The sequence below is a fragment of the Arachis stenosperma genome, chromosome 3 (genome assembly GCF_014773155.1).
Source record: "Arachis stenosperma cultivar V10309 chromosome 3, arast.V10309.gnm1.PFL2, whole genome shotgun sequence".
Classification (NCBI taxonomy): Eukaryota; Viridiplantae; Streptophyta; class Magnoliopsida; order Fabales; family Fabaceae; genus Arachis; species Arachis stenosperma.
Genome location: NC_080379.1, coordinates 96,743,100 through 96,760,330, shown reverse-complemented (window position 1 = coordinate 96,760,330; position 17,231 = coordinate 96,743,100). Strand labels below are relative to the sequence as shown.

General features: G+C 41.9%; 3 protein-coding genes across 3 annotated transcripts; 2 read left to right on the top strand and 1 right to left on the bottom strand.

The window, feature by feature from the left end:
- The first annotated feature begins 1,050 nt into the window (after window positions 1–1,050).
- On the top strand, window positions 1,051–1,600 carry LOC130969574 (30S ribosomal protein S11, chloroplastic). Its single transcript, XM_057895360.1, has one exon. It carries the CDS (start codon window positions 1,138–1,140, stop codon window positions 1,552–1,554), a length of 417 nt encoding a protein of 138 aa, XP_057751343.1. The 5' UTR covers window positions 1,051–1,137; the 3' UTR covers window positions 1,555–1,600.
- A 637-nt stretch (window positions 1,601–2,237) lies between these two features.
- Window positions 2,238–4,756, bottom strand: LOC130966441 (protein Ycf2-like). Its single transcript, XM_057891246.1, has 2 exons — window positions 4,666–4,756; window positions 2,238–3,082 (listed from the first exon to the last, which is right to left on the bottom strand). The coding sequence occupies exons 1-2, from the start codon at window positions 4,754–4,756 to the stop codon at window positions 2,238–2,240; spliced, it is 936 nt and encodes a 311-aa protein (XP_057747229.1).
- Window positions 4,757–5,017: 261 nt separating this feature from the next.
- LOC130966440 (photosystem II CP47 reaction center protein-like) lies at window positions 5,018–17,216 on the top strand. The gene is made up of 3 exons (XM_057891245.1): window positions 5,018–5,375; window positions 16,891–17,025; window positions 17,137–17,216. The coding sequence occupies exons 1-3, from the start codon at window positions 5,018–5,020 to the stop codon at window positions 17,214–17,216; spliced, it is 573 nt and encodes a 190-aa protein (XP_057747228.1).
- The last annotated feature ends 15 nt before the right edge of the window (window positions 17,217–17,231 follow it).

The window sequence follows — 17,231 nt, the reverse complement described above, 5'->3', positions numbered from 1 at the left end:
TTTGATGATAGTGACGATATTGATGATAGTGACGATATCGACCGTGACCTTGATACGGAGCTGGAGCTTCTAACTATGATGAATGCGCTAACTATGGATATGATGCCGGAAATAGACCGATTTTATATCACCCTTCAATTCGAATTAGCAAAAGCAATGTCTCCTTGCATAATATGGATTCCAAACATTCATGATCTGGATGTGAATGAGTCGAATTACTTATCCCTCGGTCTATTAGTGAACTATCTCTCCAGGGATTGTGAAAGATGTTCCACTAGAAATATTCTTGTTATTGCTTCGACTCATATTCCCCAAAAAGTGGATCCCGCTCTAATAGCTCCGAATAAATTAAATACATGCATTAAGATACGAAGGCTTCTTATTCCACAACAACGAAAGCACTTTTTCACTCTTTCATATACTAGGGGATTTCACTTGGAAAAGAGAATGTTCCATAAATGAATCTTCTACCTATTTGATGGGATGGTTAAGAGATTATCTATGGTTAAACTCTTCACAACTTATCAATGGATATAACCCCTTTGGTATGAATAGTTTATCCGTCTGGGCATGGATGTTCTTATTTGGACATCTTGTTTGGGCTACTGGATTTATGTTCTTATCGAATTTGAATATCAGAATAGTAGATATAGTTCTGATTCAATGGGTTAGGTCCACTTACTTTTTTTTTAATGTTTCGAAATTTTATTATTGGAATAATCGAAAATAGCAATATAAAGAAGATATCATTATTCATTAAATTAAAAAAAGAGACTGATAAAAATGTTCTACTTTATAAATAGACTAAGTACTAAATAGACTAAGTAGAAATTGTTTACTAAATAGACTAAGTACTAAATAGACTAAGTAGAAATTGTTTACTAAATATTGTATGTCCAATATTGTTTACTAAATAGACTAAGTACTAAATAGACTAAGTAGTAAATCTTTTGTTAGTTGTATATTAACACAAATAGAATGCCAATTTTGAGAATATTAATTCTAGTTTCTAATTAAAAAAAAAGAAATATAGTAAAACATCTATTTTTTTGACATGAAATGAATATATCCATACATCTCAGACTTCCTTTTAGGTTATGAGATAATAATTATGAAATAATAAAAAGATAATAAGATATGGCAAAACCTATACCCAAAATTGGTTCGCGTAAAAATGGACGTATTGGTTCACGTAAACATGCTCGTAAAATACCAAAGGGCGTTATTCATGTTCAAGCTAGTTTCAACAATACCATTGTCACTGTTACCGATGTACGGGGTCGGGTAATTTCGTGGTCCTCCGCAGGTACTTGTGGATTCAAAGGTACGCGAAGGGGAACACCATTTGCCGCCCAAACTGCAGCAGGAAATGTTATTCGAACAGTAGCGAATCAAGGCATGCAACGAGCAGAAGTCATGATAAAGGGTCCCGGTCTCGGAAGAGATGCGGCATTAAGAGCTATTCGTAGAAGTGGCATACTCTTAAATTTTATACGGGATGTAACCCCTATGCCACATAATGGGTGTAGGTCCCCTAAAAAACGACGTGTGTAATGTAAAACAAAAGATAAAAATAGAAAACATAGAATAAATTTCAAGACAAGGGTCCCAAATGAATTGGCTTATTTGAAAAAAGCCTTGTTCTTTGGAAGATCTATCTCGTGTCTGGTACTGCATGGTTCCACCCTGCAAGAACTCCGAATCATTCTCTTGAAGCTCATCCTCTTCCTCATAAATGATCCGCTTGCCCCGAAATGACCTGGCCCAATAGGGAAATCCCAATTCATTGGGCCTTTCGATACAATTAAATAGAAAGCCCCAAGGGCGCCATATTCTAGGAGCCCAAACTATGTGATTGAATAAATCCTCCTCCATCTGTTGCGGGTCGAGGACTCCTTCCCCTTCTTCAAACTCCGATTCATATTTTTCATAGAGAAATCTCTGATCAACGATAAAACAATATCCTTTTTGAATCATATTTAAGGGATTCCTTGGTTCGGACCGAAGAAGCAATGTCACTCGATCATTATCAAACTGACTACAACCTTTTTCTGTCCGTGAGGATCCCACCAGAGCGCCTTCTACTTCTAATAGGCCATGAACTAGATCAGAATCATTCTTAACGAGTCCATAAGAAGTGATCCCATTTTTTTCATCAGGTCCGGGTAGAGACCAAAGGTCTTGAGCGACCGATCCGGCAGAACAACTCAAAAGATAAAGAAGTATCGTTAATTCCTTCATGCTCGTTCCAAGTTTGAAGTACCATTTGTACAAATAAGAATCCCCTCGTTACAAGATTTCTTCTTCATATAGATAGATATAGGATCTATGGAGCAATTACTTAGAAGTACATTTTTTGAAATAGCCCTTCCTATCTGATAGAAAAGGATCCCATGATCCTGAACCGATCTTACCTGGGATCGCAAATCCCAAGTTTGTCTATGAAGAGCAGATCTAATTATATTAGTGTCTATAATGGATTTCTTTTGTATAATACTAATCGATAGGGCCTCATTGGTAAGTGCTACAAGATCTCGTACATTGGAACCCATAGTTATGGTTATGCACCCGAGTCCATTAGTATGGAACATTCTCTTTTCCAAGTGAAATCCCCTAGTATATGAAAGAGTGAAAAAGTGCTTTCGTTGTTGTGGAATAAGAAGCCTTCGTATCTTAATGCATGTATTTAATTTATTCGGAGCTATTAGAGCGGGATCCACTTTTTGGGGAATATGAGTCGAAGCAATAACAAGAATATTTCTAGTGGAACATCTTTCACAATCCCTGGAGAGATAGTTCACTAATAGACCGAGGGATAAGTAATTCGACTCATTTACATCCAGATCATGAATGTTTGGAATCCATATTATGCAAGGAGACATTGCTTTTGCTAATTCGAATTGAAGGGTGATATAAAATCGGTCTATTTCCGGCATCATATCCATAGTTAGCGCATTCATCATAGTTAGAAGCTCCAGCTCCGTATCAAGGTCACGGTCGATATCGTCACTATCATCAATATCGTCACTATCATCAAAAAGAAAACTCTTAGGCTTGTTATCCAGGAACTTGTTCAGAAATACTGTAATGAAAGAAACATAGGAGTTTGTCGCTAGGTATTTGACCAAATAGGATCGTCCAGTTCCTATAGAACCTATCACTAAAATACCCCTGGGGGGGTGGGGCTAAGCGAAGCGAAAAGGGTTTCCCATGAGATGGGAAATGAAAACTATTAGCCCCACAGGGGGTTTGTGAATAAGTGATTGTCTGATAATGAGCAAGGAATATCCGTCTTTCTGCTAAACAGGATGTACTGAACTCATAATTCATTAGATACTTTTTATGAATGTCAACTAAGTATCGTAAGTAAATTGCTCCCGGTTGTTCAATCATTTGATAACCAGAGTTATTCTTTGATAAAGGATCACTATGAGTCAGACTCAATAGAATTTGATCAATCCTTTTTTCTGTCGTTAAGGTAGAGAACTGAACCAAGAATTCTCTTTCTTTAGCATCAATCGAATCACTGTTCGAGAACCAGGATTCTATTTTATCATCAATCCAATCACCATTCACGTTTTTTCTTTTTCTTATCAAGGAATAGATCGCTTTACCTGTATGACTTAGATGTCTCGTATTTCTCGAAAAAGCGATCTATTCCTTGATATGATTTTAAACTTCTTAATTTAATCCTATTATTCCAAATCTTATTTGAAGATAAGAAAAATATATAAATCATTAAATTGATCTGTGCAGGGTTATAATGCCAAAATCTCAAGTCGGCGCACTCGTCTTTATCTTGATCTTTACAGGCCTCTTGAATATTCTATTTACTTCATTTTTTCTTTGATTTTTTTGTAGAATGCGACTTTTTTAGTGCCGTCTTCTTTATTATTAGTATTGATAAGAATTCTCTTGTTAAGACCCTATGAACAATTAAACAAAACCTCAGATTCATACCAGAACCACAATGATTCAAAAAAACCTTTAATGTCCAAAAATTCCCTGAGTAAGAACTGCTGGATTATCACTTATTCAAGAAATAGATAGGATAGAATGAAAAAAGAAATCAAAAGACATTTTTTTGCTTTGATAAAAAAAAGACAAACAGTGGCAATTTTATTTGAAAGAATCAAAATTTTTTTATTTATTCTAACTTACGTATCTTCTAATAAAAATTTATTAAAGTCCGGTTGCGAGGTCGAAATATTAAGTATGAATCATAGTTCTAATACTTTTTAAGATCTATTTTATATATTCCGTGCTCCAGATACTAGAAAATAATATCTGACGGGGTAAAACCATCTCTATCAAGATGACAGATCCTTTATTTTTGTTCTGTATTTGCAATAAGATCAATTAGAACAAGTCACACACTCATATTCCGGAAATAAAGAAAGAACGAAATTCCACGGTCAAACTACCAAATTCAAAATGAACTGGCCTAGAAATAAAAAACCAAAATGGGTAAATTTACCCCTTTTATTTAAAAAACTATATAAATAAAAAAGATAGTTAGTCGGTTCTTATGAATCTAATTCATAGAAATTCCGTCCAGTAAAATGGATGAATTATAAATTTCTAAAATAATAGATAGAAATATAGCAAATAAAGCCATTGCAACACCCATTAAAGGAGTAGTTCCCCACCCCGGAGCTACTTTACCATATTCTGAATTCAACGGTTTCAATAAAGCCCCTACAGTAGTTCGTCTTGGACCAGATCTAGAACTACTCTCAACGGTTTGTGTAGCCATAAATCCTATTTTTTATTCATTGAGATCTGTTGACTTTGTATACAATTTCACTGTAAATATAGGATTTTATCCTATAGATTCATTGTGGTCTTGAAATTTGAGAAAAATGGAAATAGCAACCCTAGTTGCTATCTCTATATCTGGTTTACTTGTAAGTTTTACTGGGTATGCTTTATATACTGCTTTTGGGCAACCCTCTCAACAACTAAGAGATCAATTCGAAGAACACGGAGACTAGTTGAAGTAATGAGCTCGGGCTCAATGGATAATGGAGATGGAATAGCCGTCGGTTGGTTAGGACATCCTATCTTTAGAGATAAAGAGGGGCATGAACTTTTTGTAAGGCGTATGCCTACTTTTTTTAAGACATTTCCAGTTGTTTTGATAGACGGAGACGGAATTGTTAGAGCCGATGTTCCTTTTCGAAGAGCAGAATCGAAGTATAGTGTTGAACAAGTAGGTGTAACTGTTGAGTTCTATGGTGGCGAACTCAACGGAGTCAGTTATAGTGATCCCGCTACTGTGAAAAAATATGCTAGACGTGCTCAATTGGGTGAAATTTTTGAATTAGATCGTGCCACTTTGAAATCAGATGGTGTTTTTCGTAGCAGTCCAAGGGGTTGGTTTACTTTTGGACATGCTTCGTGTTCCGAGGGTTACCTGAAACGTGTAGCTCGGTCGTCTGGAGAGGCCCGAGGTGGGGGTTCAGGGACCCGAACTTGATATGCGGAGTGGTTGGTGGTTGTACCTGCAATGACACTCCGATGCTTAAGTTAGCATGGGTCCAAGCAGATATGCGTAGAATGTGGAATGAATGCCATACCTGGGTGCTCCAGTGTATTTATAGTAGTTGGCCGTGATCTTCTCTGGATAAGATATTCTTATCTTATCTTATCTTTTGGGAGTTTATCTCTATCTTTGCGGAACCGCCTCTTCTAGGCCTTTTTCGGCCTTTAGGTTTTGGGCTGCGTTCCTTTTGATGGGCCTTCCTTGCTTTTTGTCCGAGGTCCGACCTTTAGGCGTGAGCCTTAGGACGAGGTCGGACCTTTTATGAATTTGCCGAGTTGGAGGAGCCCGGTCAGGGTATGAACAGTGCCCCTGCCTGAGTTCGTCCTTTTTGGGAGGTCGAGCTCGGGCATAGTAGTTTTTCAAAATTCAAAAATGGCCGCTCCTGCATTTATTGCATTTTACCGTTTTTCCTCGATTTCCGTTCGGGCCCTGTGAAGGCTTTATTTATTTGCCCCTTTCCTCCTTTTCTGCGTTGTTTTTCTTTATCCTTTTTCGAGCACTGCTTCTTCTTTCTCTTTGCTCTGTTTCTCAGAATCTCTCCGTGTGTCTTTCTGGGGTTTTTCTCTGTGCCGTCGTTTCGTTCTCCTTGCTTCGGAGCTCGTCGTCTTTGTTTCCTTTTTCCAGGTTTGTTCCCATGTTTCTTTTTTCTTGTGCACATATGCTTCTGTTCTTTGTGTGGCTCTTGTTTGTTTCTTTTTCTTTATGCCTGGGTTGCCCCGAAAAGAGGTGCCGCCATTGCTTGTTGTTTGTATATGGGGGGGGCTCTTTTTTGTTCTTTGGTATTTTTAGTTCCGGGTTGCCGCATTTTCTTTGTTTCTTGCTTTGCTGAATGGGTTTTCGCTGTCTTCTTTATGTGATTTTTGCTTGCTGTTGTATTCTTTCTTTGTAGGTAAGAATTTTATGTCTCGAAAGGTTCTTCAAGCGATGTCGACTAAGATTCCATGTGGTCTTGGTTGGGTAGACCCTCTTCCTCTAAGAGTCCCTTCTGTGGTAGATTCTGAGTATTTAGCTAGGTTCCGTAGGCACTGTAGCATATGTGAAAATAGAGAGTCTGAGAGGGATTATGAACTAATAGCCCCGGATTCCGAGGAGAGAGTGTGCTTCCCGCCTTTAGATAGTTCCGAGAAGCTCTTCTTTTATGCTTATGATTGTTTTTTCTCTAAGCTGAGTGTCCGACTTCCCTTTACCGATCTGGAGTCCGAGGTGTTATGGTCTTGTAACCTTGCCCCTACGCAGCTCCATCCAAATTCTTGGGCGTTTTTAAAGCTGTTTCAACTTTTGTGTCAGTTTTTGGGCGTCTCTCCCTCTATTTCTCTTTTTTCCTATTTGTTTGTGTTGACGAAGCCGGGGTCGGGTGGAGGGAAGGTATCTTGGGTCTCTTTTAGGGCTAACCAGGGAAGGAAGTTTTGTACCCTATATGACGAGTCCTTTCATGATTTTAAGAACTTTTATTTCAAGGTCCGGGCTACTGGAGACGTCCGACCTTTCTTTCTAGATGAGAGTGGGGAGCCTTCTTTTCCTCTTTGTTGGCAGGAGAATGTAGTGTCTACTAAGTATACCCTTGAGAGTCTAGATGAGGTGGAGCAGGCTTTTGTGGGTGTGGTAAGCAGTTTATGGGGTCGGGCACCTCACTTGGACACGAAGAAAATGTTGGGAGATCCAAGCCTTCTCCGTTCCGAGTTAGGTAGTTCCCGACCTCTCCGAGATTTCATTTTTTTTAGTATTTTTGGTTTTGCTTGTTTTGGTGGATTTTCTGTTTGTGGTAATCCTTTTTCTTTTATTTCTACAGAGATGTCTTCTCAGGCGGATTCCATGAAGTACCTTCGTCGGACGAAGAAGTCTGTGGCTGCTCGAAATATTGAGGCTGGGGAGGCTTCTGCCCGATCTTCTCCGAAGAAGGCTACTGTGGGTGTTACTACTCGGTCGAAGACTATTCCGACTCCCCAGTTCCGACCTATAAATCAAGATCCTCCGACTTCTGGACCTGCTACCTCTTCTCCTCCTTCGTCCTCGGGTCCTCCTCCCAAGAAGCAGAAGACCTCTCAAGAGCTTGCCGGTTTTAATGATAAGGATTTTGATGCTCTTGGTTGGGTTGAACAGCATATTCTCCCTCAGACCTTTATTTCTACTGATGATGTGTCTATGGAGCACCATTTTCAGTATATGGCGCGGAGCTGTGTCCGGATGGCTAGTCTTCATGCCGCTATTGCCCGGGAGTTCAAGAAATCCCCCATTGGTGCGACCAGTTCCCGACTTGAGAAAGCTCAGTCTGAGCTCGAGAGGTTTAGTAAGCTGAAGGCTGCTAGGATTACTGAGCTGGAGGCATCTTTGGAGAAGGAGAAAGCTAAAGCTATCGCGGCTGTGGCGGCAGCGAATGCATCTGAGGAGATGGCGAAGGCGGCGAAGGAGAGTTATACTCGAACATTTGCCGAGCTTGTGGAGACAAAGGAGAGATTGCAATCCGCTCAGGATGATTTTTTCGAGCTAGAAGGTCATGTGGCTAAGGGTATGGATGCTATGTTTGAAAATTTGAAGGCTCAGGTCCGGGTTCTTGCCCCTGACCTGGATCTGAGTTTATTCAGTATGGATAATGTTGTCGTGGAGGGAAGGATTGTTCCTGCTCCCAATGAGGATGAAGTTTCGGTGTCTGACCCCGAAGTTCCGGTTGCGAACCCGACCTCACCTCCGACCAGGGAGGAGTCTGGTGTGGAGGTTTTAAACCGAGATGACGGTGCTGTCAAGGCTGTCCCGATTTCTATGGTTCTTCCTCCGCAGCCTCCTACTGACGTGGAGTCCGGAAAGGATCTTGATTCTCTGTAATCCTTTGTCTTTGGTTTTGTGCCCGGCCTGTGGGCTCTTTTTGGATGGTTTAAATACTTTGAACACCTTTTTGCTATTAGCTACTTGTAGTAACTTTTTAGCTTATTATGTGGTGTTTGTTTGCGTTTTGGCTTTTAGTTCCGCTTTTATGCTTTTTAGTTGTTTTTGGATAACAACTTTTTAGCTAGCGCTTTTTGAAACTTTGTTTTACCAATTGATTTCGTTTTTTCGCTTGTACTTTTTAGTTGTCTTTGTATAGCAACCTTTTAGTAAGCGTTTTTCGAAATCTTTGTTTTCTTTGGCCTTTTCGCCGTTTTAAGGCTTCTTCTTGTATCCGGGCTTTTACTCGGACCTCGGTGTATTCCCTTTGTTGGGTCCGACCTTGTTATTGGTCGGTTCTTTAAGTTATTTTTGCAACCTCTTTTATTTTGGCTTTTGAGCCTTTTCAGAGTTGCTTTATAACTTCTCACATTAATTTGAACCTCGTCGCTTTATCTTTGCCGACCTTGTGTGGTCTCTTGGCAAATGATTTTTTGCGTTTTGCCGAGCATAAATTAATGCGCCTTGGCGGGATACTTTTCAGGATTTGTTTTATCACGAGAAGGGAAAAAGAAAAGAAAAAGAAAAATTTGATTAGTATTTAAAAAAGAAAGAATATTTACAGAGTGTTTACCCTTGGCTAGGTCGGGTGTTTTTCTTGTCCGGGTGTCTCATTAAAAAACCCTTGTAGGGAAAAAGAGTACACCTCGGGTCAAGTTCTTCTAGCTGTAGTATCGTCTTAGATTACAGGCGTGCCAGGCCCTGGGCAACTCATTGCCTTCTAGGTCGGATATTTTGTAATAGCCTGTTCCTAAGACTTCTGTTACCTTGTAGGGTCCCTTCCAATTTGCAGCTAGCTTCCCTTCTCCCGACTTTTGTGTTCCGATGTCATTTCGGATTAGAATCAGGTCGTGAATGGAGAAGCTTCGCTTTATTACTTTCTGATTGTATCTGAGGGCCGTTCGCCGTTTTAAGGCTTCTTCTCGGATCCGAGCTCTCTCTCGGACCTCGGGGAGGAGGTCGAGTTCTTCCTTTTGTGCCTGCGGGTTACCTTCTTCGTTGTAGAAGATGACTCTGGGTGACCCTTCATCTATTTCGATAGGAATCATTGCCTCCATCCCGTAGGCTAGTCGGAATGGCGATTCTCCCGTTGTAGAGTGTGGAGTTGTCCGATATGCCCATAGTACCTGGGGGAGCTCCTCGGCCCATGCCCCTTTGGCCTCTTGGAGTCTTCGTTTTAATCCGGCCAAGATGACTTTATTTGCGGCCTCTGCTTGTCCATTGGCTTGTGGGTGCTCGACTGAGGTGAATTGCTGTTTGATTTTTAGCTCGGCCACCAAGCTCCGAAAACTTGTGTCTGTGAACTGTGTTCCATTGTCTGTGGTGATGGAGTAGGGGACTCCGAACCTTGTGACGATGTTTTTGTATAGGAATTTGCGACTTTTCTGAGCCGTAATGGTGGCTAAGGGTTCAGCTTCGATCCACTTTGTGAAGTAGTCGACCCCTACTATGAGGTATTTGACTTGCCCCGGTCCTTGGGGGAACGGGCCGAGTAGGTCAAGTCCCCATTTTGCGAAGGGCCATGGTGCGGTGACGCTGATAAGGTCTTCGGGTGGTGCTTTGTGAAAATTGGCGTGTTTTTGGCAGGGGAGGCATATTTTCACAAATTCCGTTGCGTCTCTTTGCAGAGTCGGCCAGTAGAACCCGGCTCGGACTACTTTTTTGGATAATGCCCGAGCTCCGAGATGGTTCCCACACATGCCTCCGTGGACTTCTTCGAGGACGTTCTTTGTTACTGAGGTCGGGACGCACCTAAGGAGGGGGTTTGAGAATCCTTTTCTGTATAATACGTTGTGAATTAGTGTATAATTCTGGGCGTCTTTCGTGAGTCTTTTAGCTTCCTTTCTTTCGGCGGGAAGAGTTCCCGACTTCAGGTAGTTGAGTATGGGGGTCATCCATCCTTGCTGTTGGTTGGATATATTTAGCGTTTCTTCTTTTAGCACGGAGGGGGATTGTAAGGTTTCCTGGAGGAGACTTCTGTTGTTGCCTCCGGGCTTGGTGCTGGCGAGCTTTGAGAGGGCGTCTGCCCGGGCGTTTTGTTCCCGAGGTATGTGCTGAATCTGTATCTCTGAAAAGTGGCGTAGTTGTGCCTGTGTTTGGTCCAGGTATTTTTTCATGGTGGGGTCTTTGGCCTGGTAGCTTCCATTTACTTGTGATGTGACGACCTGGGAGTCGCTGAAGATCGTGATCTTCTGGGCTCCGACCTCTTCGGCTAGCTTTAGACCTGCTAGTAGGGCCTCGTATTCGGCTTGGTTGTTCAAAGCCTGGAACTCGAATTTTAGGGATAGTTCTATCCGCGTTCCTTGGTCGCTTTCGAGTATAACCCCGGCTCCGCTTCCAGTTTTGTTTGAGGACCCGTCGACATACAGGTTCCATGAGAGTGGGGTTCCAGGGGTCTCAGTGTATTCTGCGATGAAGTCGGCTAGATACTGAGATTTTATGGCAGTCCGGGTTTCATAGCGGAGGTCGAACTCGGACAATTCTACTGCCCATTGCAGTATCCGTCCTGCCAGGTCTGTTTTTTGGAGGATGTGTCTCATGGGTTGGTTTGTCCGGATTTTGATGGTGTGGGCTTGAAAGTAGGGACGGAGCCTCCGAGCTGTGAACACTAGGGCGTAGGCGAATTTTTCTATCTTCTGATAGTTTAATTCGGCCCCTTGTAGTGCCTTGCTTACGAAGTATATGGGGTGTTGTCCTCGGTCATTTTCTCGTATTAACGCTGAAGCGATTGCTCGATTTCCAACCGAGAGGTATAGTACGAGTTCTTCTTCTTTTAAAGGTCGGGTTAGGATTGGTGGCTGCCCGAGGAATTTCTTGAATTCTTGAAAGGCTTTTTCGCACTCCAGGGTCCATGAGAAGGGTTTCCCCTTCTTTAGGAGTGAGTAGAGAGGTAGTGACTTTATTGCTGATCCTGCCAAGAATCTTGATAGGGCGGCTAGCCTTCCATTCAGTTGTTGTACTTCTTTGACACATGTCGGGCTCTTCATATTGAGTATCGCTTGGCATTTGTCCGGGTTTGCTTCGATGCCCCTTTGAGTTAGCATGAAGCCTAAGAACTTTCCGGCTTCTGCGGCGAAGGTGCACTTCGTCGGGTTAAGTCTCATGTTGTGTTTTCTGAGGGTGCCAAAGACACTAGTGAGGTCGGTCAGCAAGTTTTTGTCTTCTTGTGTCTTTACCAGCATGTCGTCGACATACACGTCCAGCTGTAATCCGATGTGCTCTGAGAACACTTTGTTCATTAGCCTCTGGTAGGTTGCCCCTGCGTTCTTCAGCCCGAAGGGCATTACTACGTAGCAGTAGTTTGCCCTTGGGGTTATGAACGAGGTCTTTTCTTGGTCGGGTCCGTACATCGGGATTTGATTGTATCCCGAGTATGCGTCCATGAAGGAGAGATATCTATAGCCTGAGGCTGCGTCTACTAAGGCGTCGATGTTTGGTAGTGGATATGGATCTTTGGGGCAGGCTTTGTTGAGATCCGTGTAATCGACGCACATCCTCCATTTTCCGTTGGGCTTTTTTACCAGGACCACGTTTGCGAGCCATAGGGGGTATTTTACTTCCCTAATGAACCCTGCATCTAGCAGTGCTTGTACTTGTTCTTCTATTGCTTGCATGCGCTCGGGTCTGAGCTTCCGGCGTCTTTGTTGGACAGGTCGGGATCCCGGGTACACTGATAGCTTATGGCACATCAGGTCGGGGCTTATGCCTGGCATGTCGGAGGCTTTCCAGGCGAAGAGGTCGGAATTCTCCTTTAAGAGGGTTATGAGTTCCTCTTTTAGGCCTGCTTCGAGGTTTGCTCCTATGTTTGTTATTTTTTCAGGTGTGTTCCCAATCTGGACTTTTTCGGTTTCTCCCTCTGGTTGTGGCCGAAGATCTTCTCGGGCTTGAACTCGTCCGAGTTCTATTGTGTTGACCTCTTTCCCTTTTAGGCTTAGGCTTTCGTTGTAGCATCGCCGCGCTAGTTTTTGGTCGCCTTTTAGGGTAGCGATTCCCTTTGCGGTAGGGAACTTCATACAGAGGTGTGGGGTTGAGACTATAGCTGCCAGCCTGTTTAGGGTTGGTCGCCCAATGAGGGCATTGTATGCTGAAGTGACGTCGACTATGATGTAGTCGATGCTTAATGTTTTGGATTGCTCGCCTCTTCCAAAGGTAGTGTGTAGTGAGATGTATCCTAAGGGATGGATCGGGGTATCCCCTAGTACAAATAGGTCAGTGGGATAGGCCTTTAGTTCTTTTTCTTCAAGTCCGAGCTTGTCGAAGGCCGTTTTGAACAGGATATCTGCTGAGCTTCCCTGGTCAATCAGGGTTCGATGTAAGTTGGCGTTTGCTAGGATAATGGTGACTACCATTGGATCGTCGTGCCCGGGAATGATCCCTTGAGCATCTTCTCGGGTAAATGAGATAGTAGGTAATTCGGGCAGGGGACTGTCTTCTCGGACGTGATAGACTTCTTTGAGGTGTCTTTTTCGCGAGGATTTGGAGGTTCCTCCGCCTGCAAAACCTCCATTTATCATGTGAACATGTCTTTCAGGGGTTCGCGGGGTTTGTTCGGCCCGATCTTCGTTGTCTCCCCGCCTTCTCTTCCTGGTCTCTTCTCCTTTCTCTGCTATGTATCTGTCGAGTTTTCCTTCTCTGGCTAGCTTTTCTATGACATTTTTTAGGTCGTAGCAGTCGTTAGTAGAATGACCATAGAGTTTGTGATATTCACAGTATTCGGACCGATCTCTCCCCGCTCTCTTGTGTTTTAGCGGTCGGGGCGGTGGGATCTTTTCGGTGTGGCATACTTCTCTGTAGACGTCTACCAGGGAGACTCGGAGGGGGGTGTAGTTGTGGTACTTCCGTGGCTTGTCCGAGTTGGGGTCTTCTTTCTTCTTCTGTTCCCGATCCCGATCTCGGAGTGGGTAGGTTGATTCCTTCCTAGAAGAGTCTCTTAGCTGGGAGGTCTCCTCCATGTTGATATATTTTTCTGCCCGCTCCTGCACCTCGTATAGGGAGGTCGGGTATCGTTTGGATAGGGATTGGCTAAACGGTCCCTCTTTTAGGCCGTTTGCTAGTCCCATGATGGCTGCTTCTGTGGGCAAGTGTTGTATGTCCAGGCAGGCTTTGTTGAATCGCTCCATGTATTCTCGGAGGGTTTCTTGGTTACCTTGCTTGATCCCGAGTAGACTGGGGGCATGTTTTGTCTTGTCCTTTTGAATAGAGAATCTTGTTAGGAATTTTTTGGTTAGGTCTTCGAAGCTGGTGATCGATCTTGGTGGCAGGTTGTCGAACCACTTCATGGCTGACTTGGTGAGAGTGGTGGGGAAGGCTTTGCTCCGAATTGCGTCGGAGGCGTCGACTAGGTACATTCTGCTTCTGAAGTTGCTGAGGTGATGACTTGGATCGGTGGTGCCGTCGTAGAGGTCCATATCGGGTGGTTTGAAGTTTCGCGGTACCTTCTCCTTCATGATCTCTTGCGTGAAGGGATCGTGGTTGCCCTCGGTGGTGGTGCCGCGTTCTGTCCGGTCTTTCAGGTTGGCCTCTATTTTCCGCAGTTTTTCTTCTAATTCTCTGCGCTTTCGAGCTTCCCTTTTCAGATCTTGTTCAGTTTCTTTTTGCTTTTTTATGTCTTCTTCGAGTTGTTTTAGTCGGTCTTGTTGTGCTCGGACTGCTTCTAGAATTTCCGAGCTCTTCTCTTTTTTGGAATTTTGTGGATCTTTGTTTGGGGGTGATGTTTTTGGGCGATTCTGTTTGTTTCCTCCTGGAGTGCGTGGTGATAGAGGGCTGTCCGGTCGTTCTCCGGTGTCAATTTCGTCCTCTTGTTCAGATGCAGCGTGGCCATTGTTGAGAGGGTCGTCCGCCATGATAGAGGGATGACTTCCAGGTTCCCCGGCAACGGCGCCAATGTTCCGAGGGTTACCTGAAACGTGTAGCTCGGTCGTCTGGAGAGGCCCGAGGTGGGGGTTCAGGGACCCGAACTTGATATGCGGAGTGGTTGGTGGTTGTACCTGCAATGACACTCCGATGCTTAAGTTAGCATGGGTCCAAGCAGATATGCGTAGAATGTGGAATGAATGCCATACCTGGGTGCTCCAGTGTATTTATAGTAGTTGGCCGTGATCTTCTCTGGATAAGATATTCTTATCTTATCTTATCTTTTGGGAGTTTATCTCTATCTTTGCGGAACCGCCTCTTCTAGGCCTTTTTCGGCCTTTAGGTTTTGGGCTGCGTTCCTTTTGATGGGTCTTCCTTGCTTTTTGTCCGAGGTCCGACCTTTAGGCGTGAGCCTTAGGACGAGGTCGGACCTTTTATGAATTTGCCGAGTTGGAGGAGCCCGGTCAGGGTATGAACACTTCGTTTGCTCTTCTCTTCTTTTTCGGGCACATTTGGCATGGTGCTAGAACTTTGTTCCGAGATGTTTTTGCTGGCATCGACCCCGATTTGGATGCTCAAGTAGAATTTGGAGCATTCCAAAAACTGGGCGATCCGACTACAAGAAGGCAAATAGTCTGATTCGGATAAAACGTTATTTTTTTTGTTGTTTCTTTTTTACTATACTTTTGTTTGGGGTGATTTAAATTAAATCATAGGGAATTTGATTAATCTTGATTTGAATGATTGTATTTTTTTACTCTAATCTAATAAACAGGTATGAAAGCTATAATTGTAAACCAGGATGAAATCTATGAAAGCATTGGTTTATACATTCCTCTTAGTCTCGACTTTAGGAATAATTTTTTTTGCTATCTTTTTTAGAGAACCCCCTAAAGTTCCAACTAAAAAGACGAAATGATTTTTCATTATCTCGATTGAAATAATGAGCCCCAATATTGGTATATTGGGAGCTCATTACTTCAACTAGTCTCCGTGTTCTTCGAATGGATCTCTTAGTTGTTGAGAGGGTTGCCCAAAAGCAGTATATAAAGCATACCCAGTAAAACTTACAAGTAAACCAGATATAGAGATAGCAACTAGGGTTGCTGTTTCCATTTTTCTCAAATTTCAAAACCACAATGAATCTATAGGATAAAATCCTATATTTACAGTGAAATGGTATACAAAGTCAACAGATCTCAATGAATAAAAAATAGGATTTATGGCTACACAAACCGTTGAGAGTAGTTCTAGATCTGGTCCAAGACGAACTACTGTAGGGGCTTTATTGAAACCGTTGAATTCAGAATATGGTAAAGTAGCTCCGGGGTGGGGAACTACTCCTTTAATGGGTGTTGCAATGGCTTTATTTGCTATATTTCTATCTATTATTTTAGAAATTTATAATTCGTCCATTTTACTGGACGGAATTTCTATGAATTAGATTCATAAGAACCGACTAACTATCTTTTTTATTTATATAGTTTTTTAAATAAAAGGGGTAAATTTACCCATTTTGGTTTTTTATTTCTAGGCCAGTTCATTTTGAATTTGGTAGTTTAACCGTGGAATTTCGTTCTTTCTTTATTTCCGGAATATGAGTGTGTGACTTGTTCTAATTGATCTTATTGCAAATACAGAACAAAAATAAAGGATCTGTCATCTTGATAGAGATGGTTTTACCCCGTCAGATATTATTTTCTAGTATCTGGAGCACGGAATATATAAAATAGATTTTATAAAGTATTAGAACTATGATTCATACTTAATATTTCGACCTCGCAACCGGACTTTAATAAATTTTTATTAGAAGATACGTAAGTTAGAATAAATAAAAAAATTTTGATTCTTTCAAATAAAATTGCCACTGTTTGTCTTTTTTTTTATCAAAGCAAAAAAATGTCTTTTGATTTCTTTTTTTCATTCTATCCTATCTATTTCTTGAATAAGTGATAATCCAGCAGTTCTTACTCAGGGAATTTTTGGACATTAAAGGTTTTTTTGAATCATTGTGGTTCTGGTATGAATCTGAGGTTTTGTTTAATTGTTCATAGGGTCTTAACAAGAGAATTCTTATCAATACTAATAATAAAGAAGACGGCACTAAAAAAGTCACATTCTACAAAAAAATCAAAGAAAAAATGAAGTAAATAGAATATTCAAGAGGCCTGTAAAGATCAAGATAAAGACGAGTGCGCCGACTTGAGATTTTGGCATTATAACCCTGCACAGATCAATTTAAGGATTTATATATTTTTCTTATCTTCAAATAAGATTTGGAATAATAGGATTAAATTAAGAAGTTTAAAACTTTTTATTATTTAAATTTAACATATCCGTTTCCGTTACAACCAGTATTGGGTTTTTCTGTTTGAGCCGTACGAGATGAAATTCTCATATACGGTTCTCAGAGGGGGAGTTCCTTTGGTTTACCTATCTCAATAAAGTCTATGATTGGTTCGAAGAACGTCTTGAGATTCAGGCGATTGCTGATGATATAACTAGTAAATATGTCCCTCCTCATGTCAACATATTCTATTGTTTATGTGGAATTACACTTACTTGCTTTTTAGTCCAAGTAGCAACGGGGTTTGCTATGACCTTTTATTATCGTCCGACCGTTACTGAGGCTTTTGCTTCGGTTCAATATATAATGACTGAGGCTAACTTTGGTTGGTTAATCCGATCTGTTCATCGATGGTCGGCAAGTATGATGGTTTTAATGATGATCCTGCACGTATTTCGTGTGTATCTCCCCTTTTCCTTCCCTTTCAAACAAAAAAGAATGATTGAAGTTTTTCTATTTGGAATTGTGTTAGGACTAATCCCTATTACTTTGGCTGGATTATTCCTAACTGCATATTTACAATACCGACGTGGTGATCAATTGGACCTTTGATTAATTAACATCTCG

Excerpts from the sequence above, each read along its gene's own strand:
- LOC130969574 (XM_057895360.1), top strand. The coding sequence starts at position 1,138 with ATGGCAAAACCTATACCCAAAATTGGTTCGCGTAAAAATGGACGTATT.
- LOC130966441 (XM_057891246.1), bottom strand. The coding sequence starts at position 4,756 with ATGGCTACACAAACCGTTGAGAGTAGTTCTAGATCTGGTCCAAGACGA. Across the intron at positions 3,083-4,665 it reads ACCGTTGAATTCAGAATATG|TATTTCTGAACAAGTTCCTG; the intron begins GTAAAGTAGCTC and ends CTTTCATTACAG.
- LOC130966440 (XM_057891245.1), top strand. The coding sequence starts at position 5,018 with ATGGATAATGGAGATGGAATAGCCGTCGGTTGGTTAGGACATCCTATC. Across the intron at positions 5,376-16,890 it reads TTTTCGTAGCAGTCCAAGGG|TCCAAGTAGCAACGGGGTTT; the intron begins GTTGGTTTACTT and ends CTTGCTTTTTAG. Across the intron at positions 17,026-17,136 it reads TGTTCATCGATGGTCGGCAA|GACTAATCCCTATTACTTTG; the intron begins GTATGATGGTTT and ends GAATTGTGTTAG.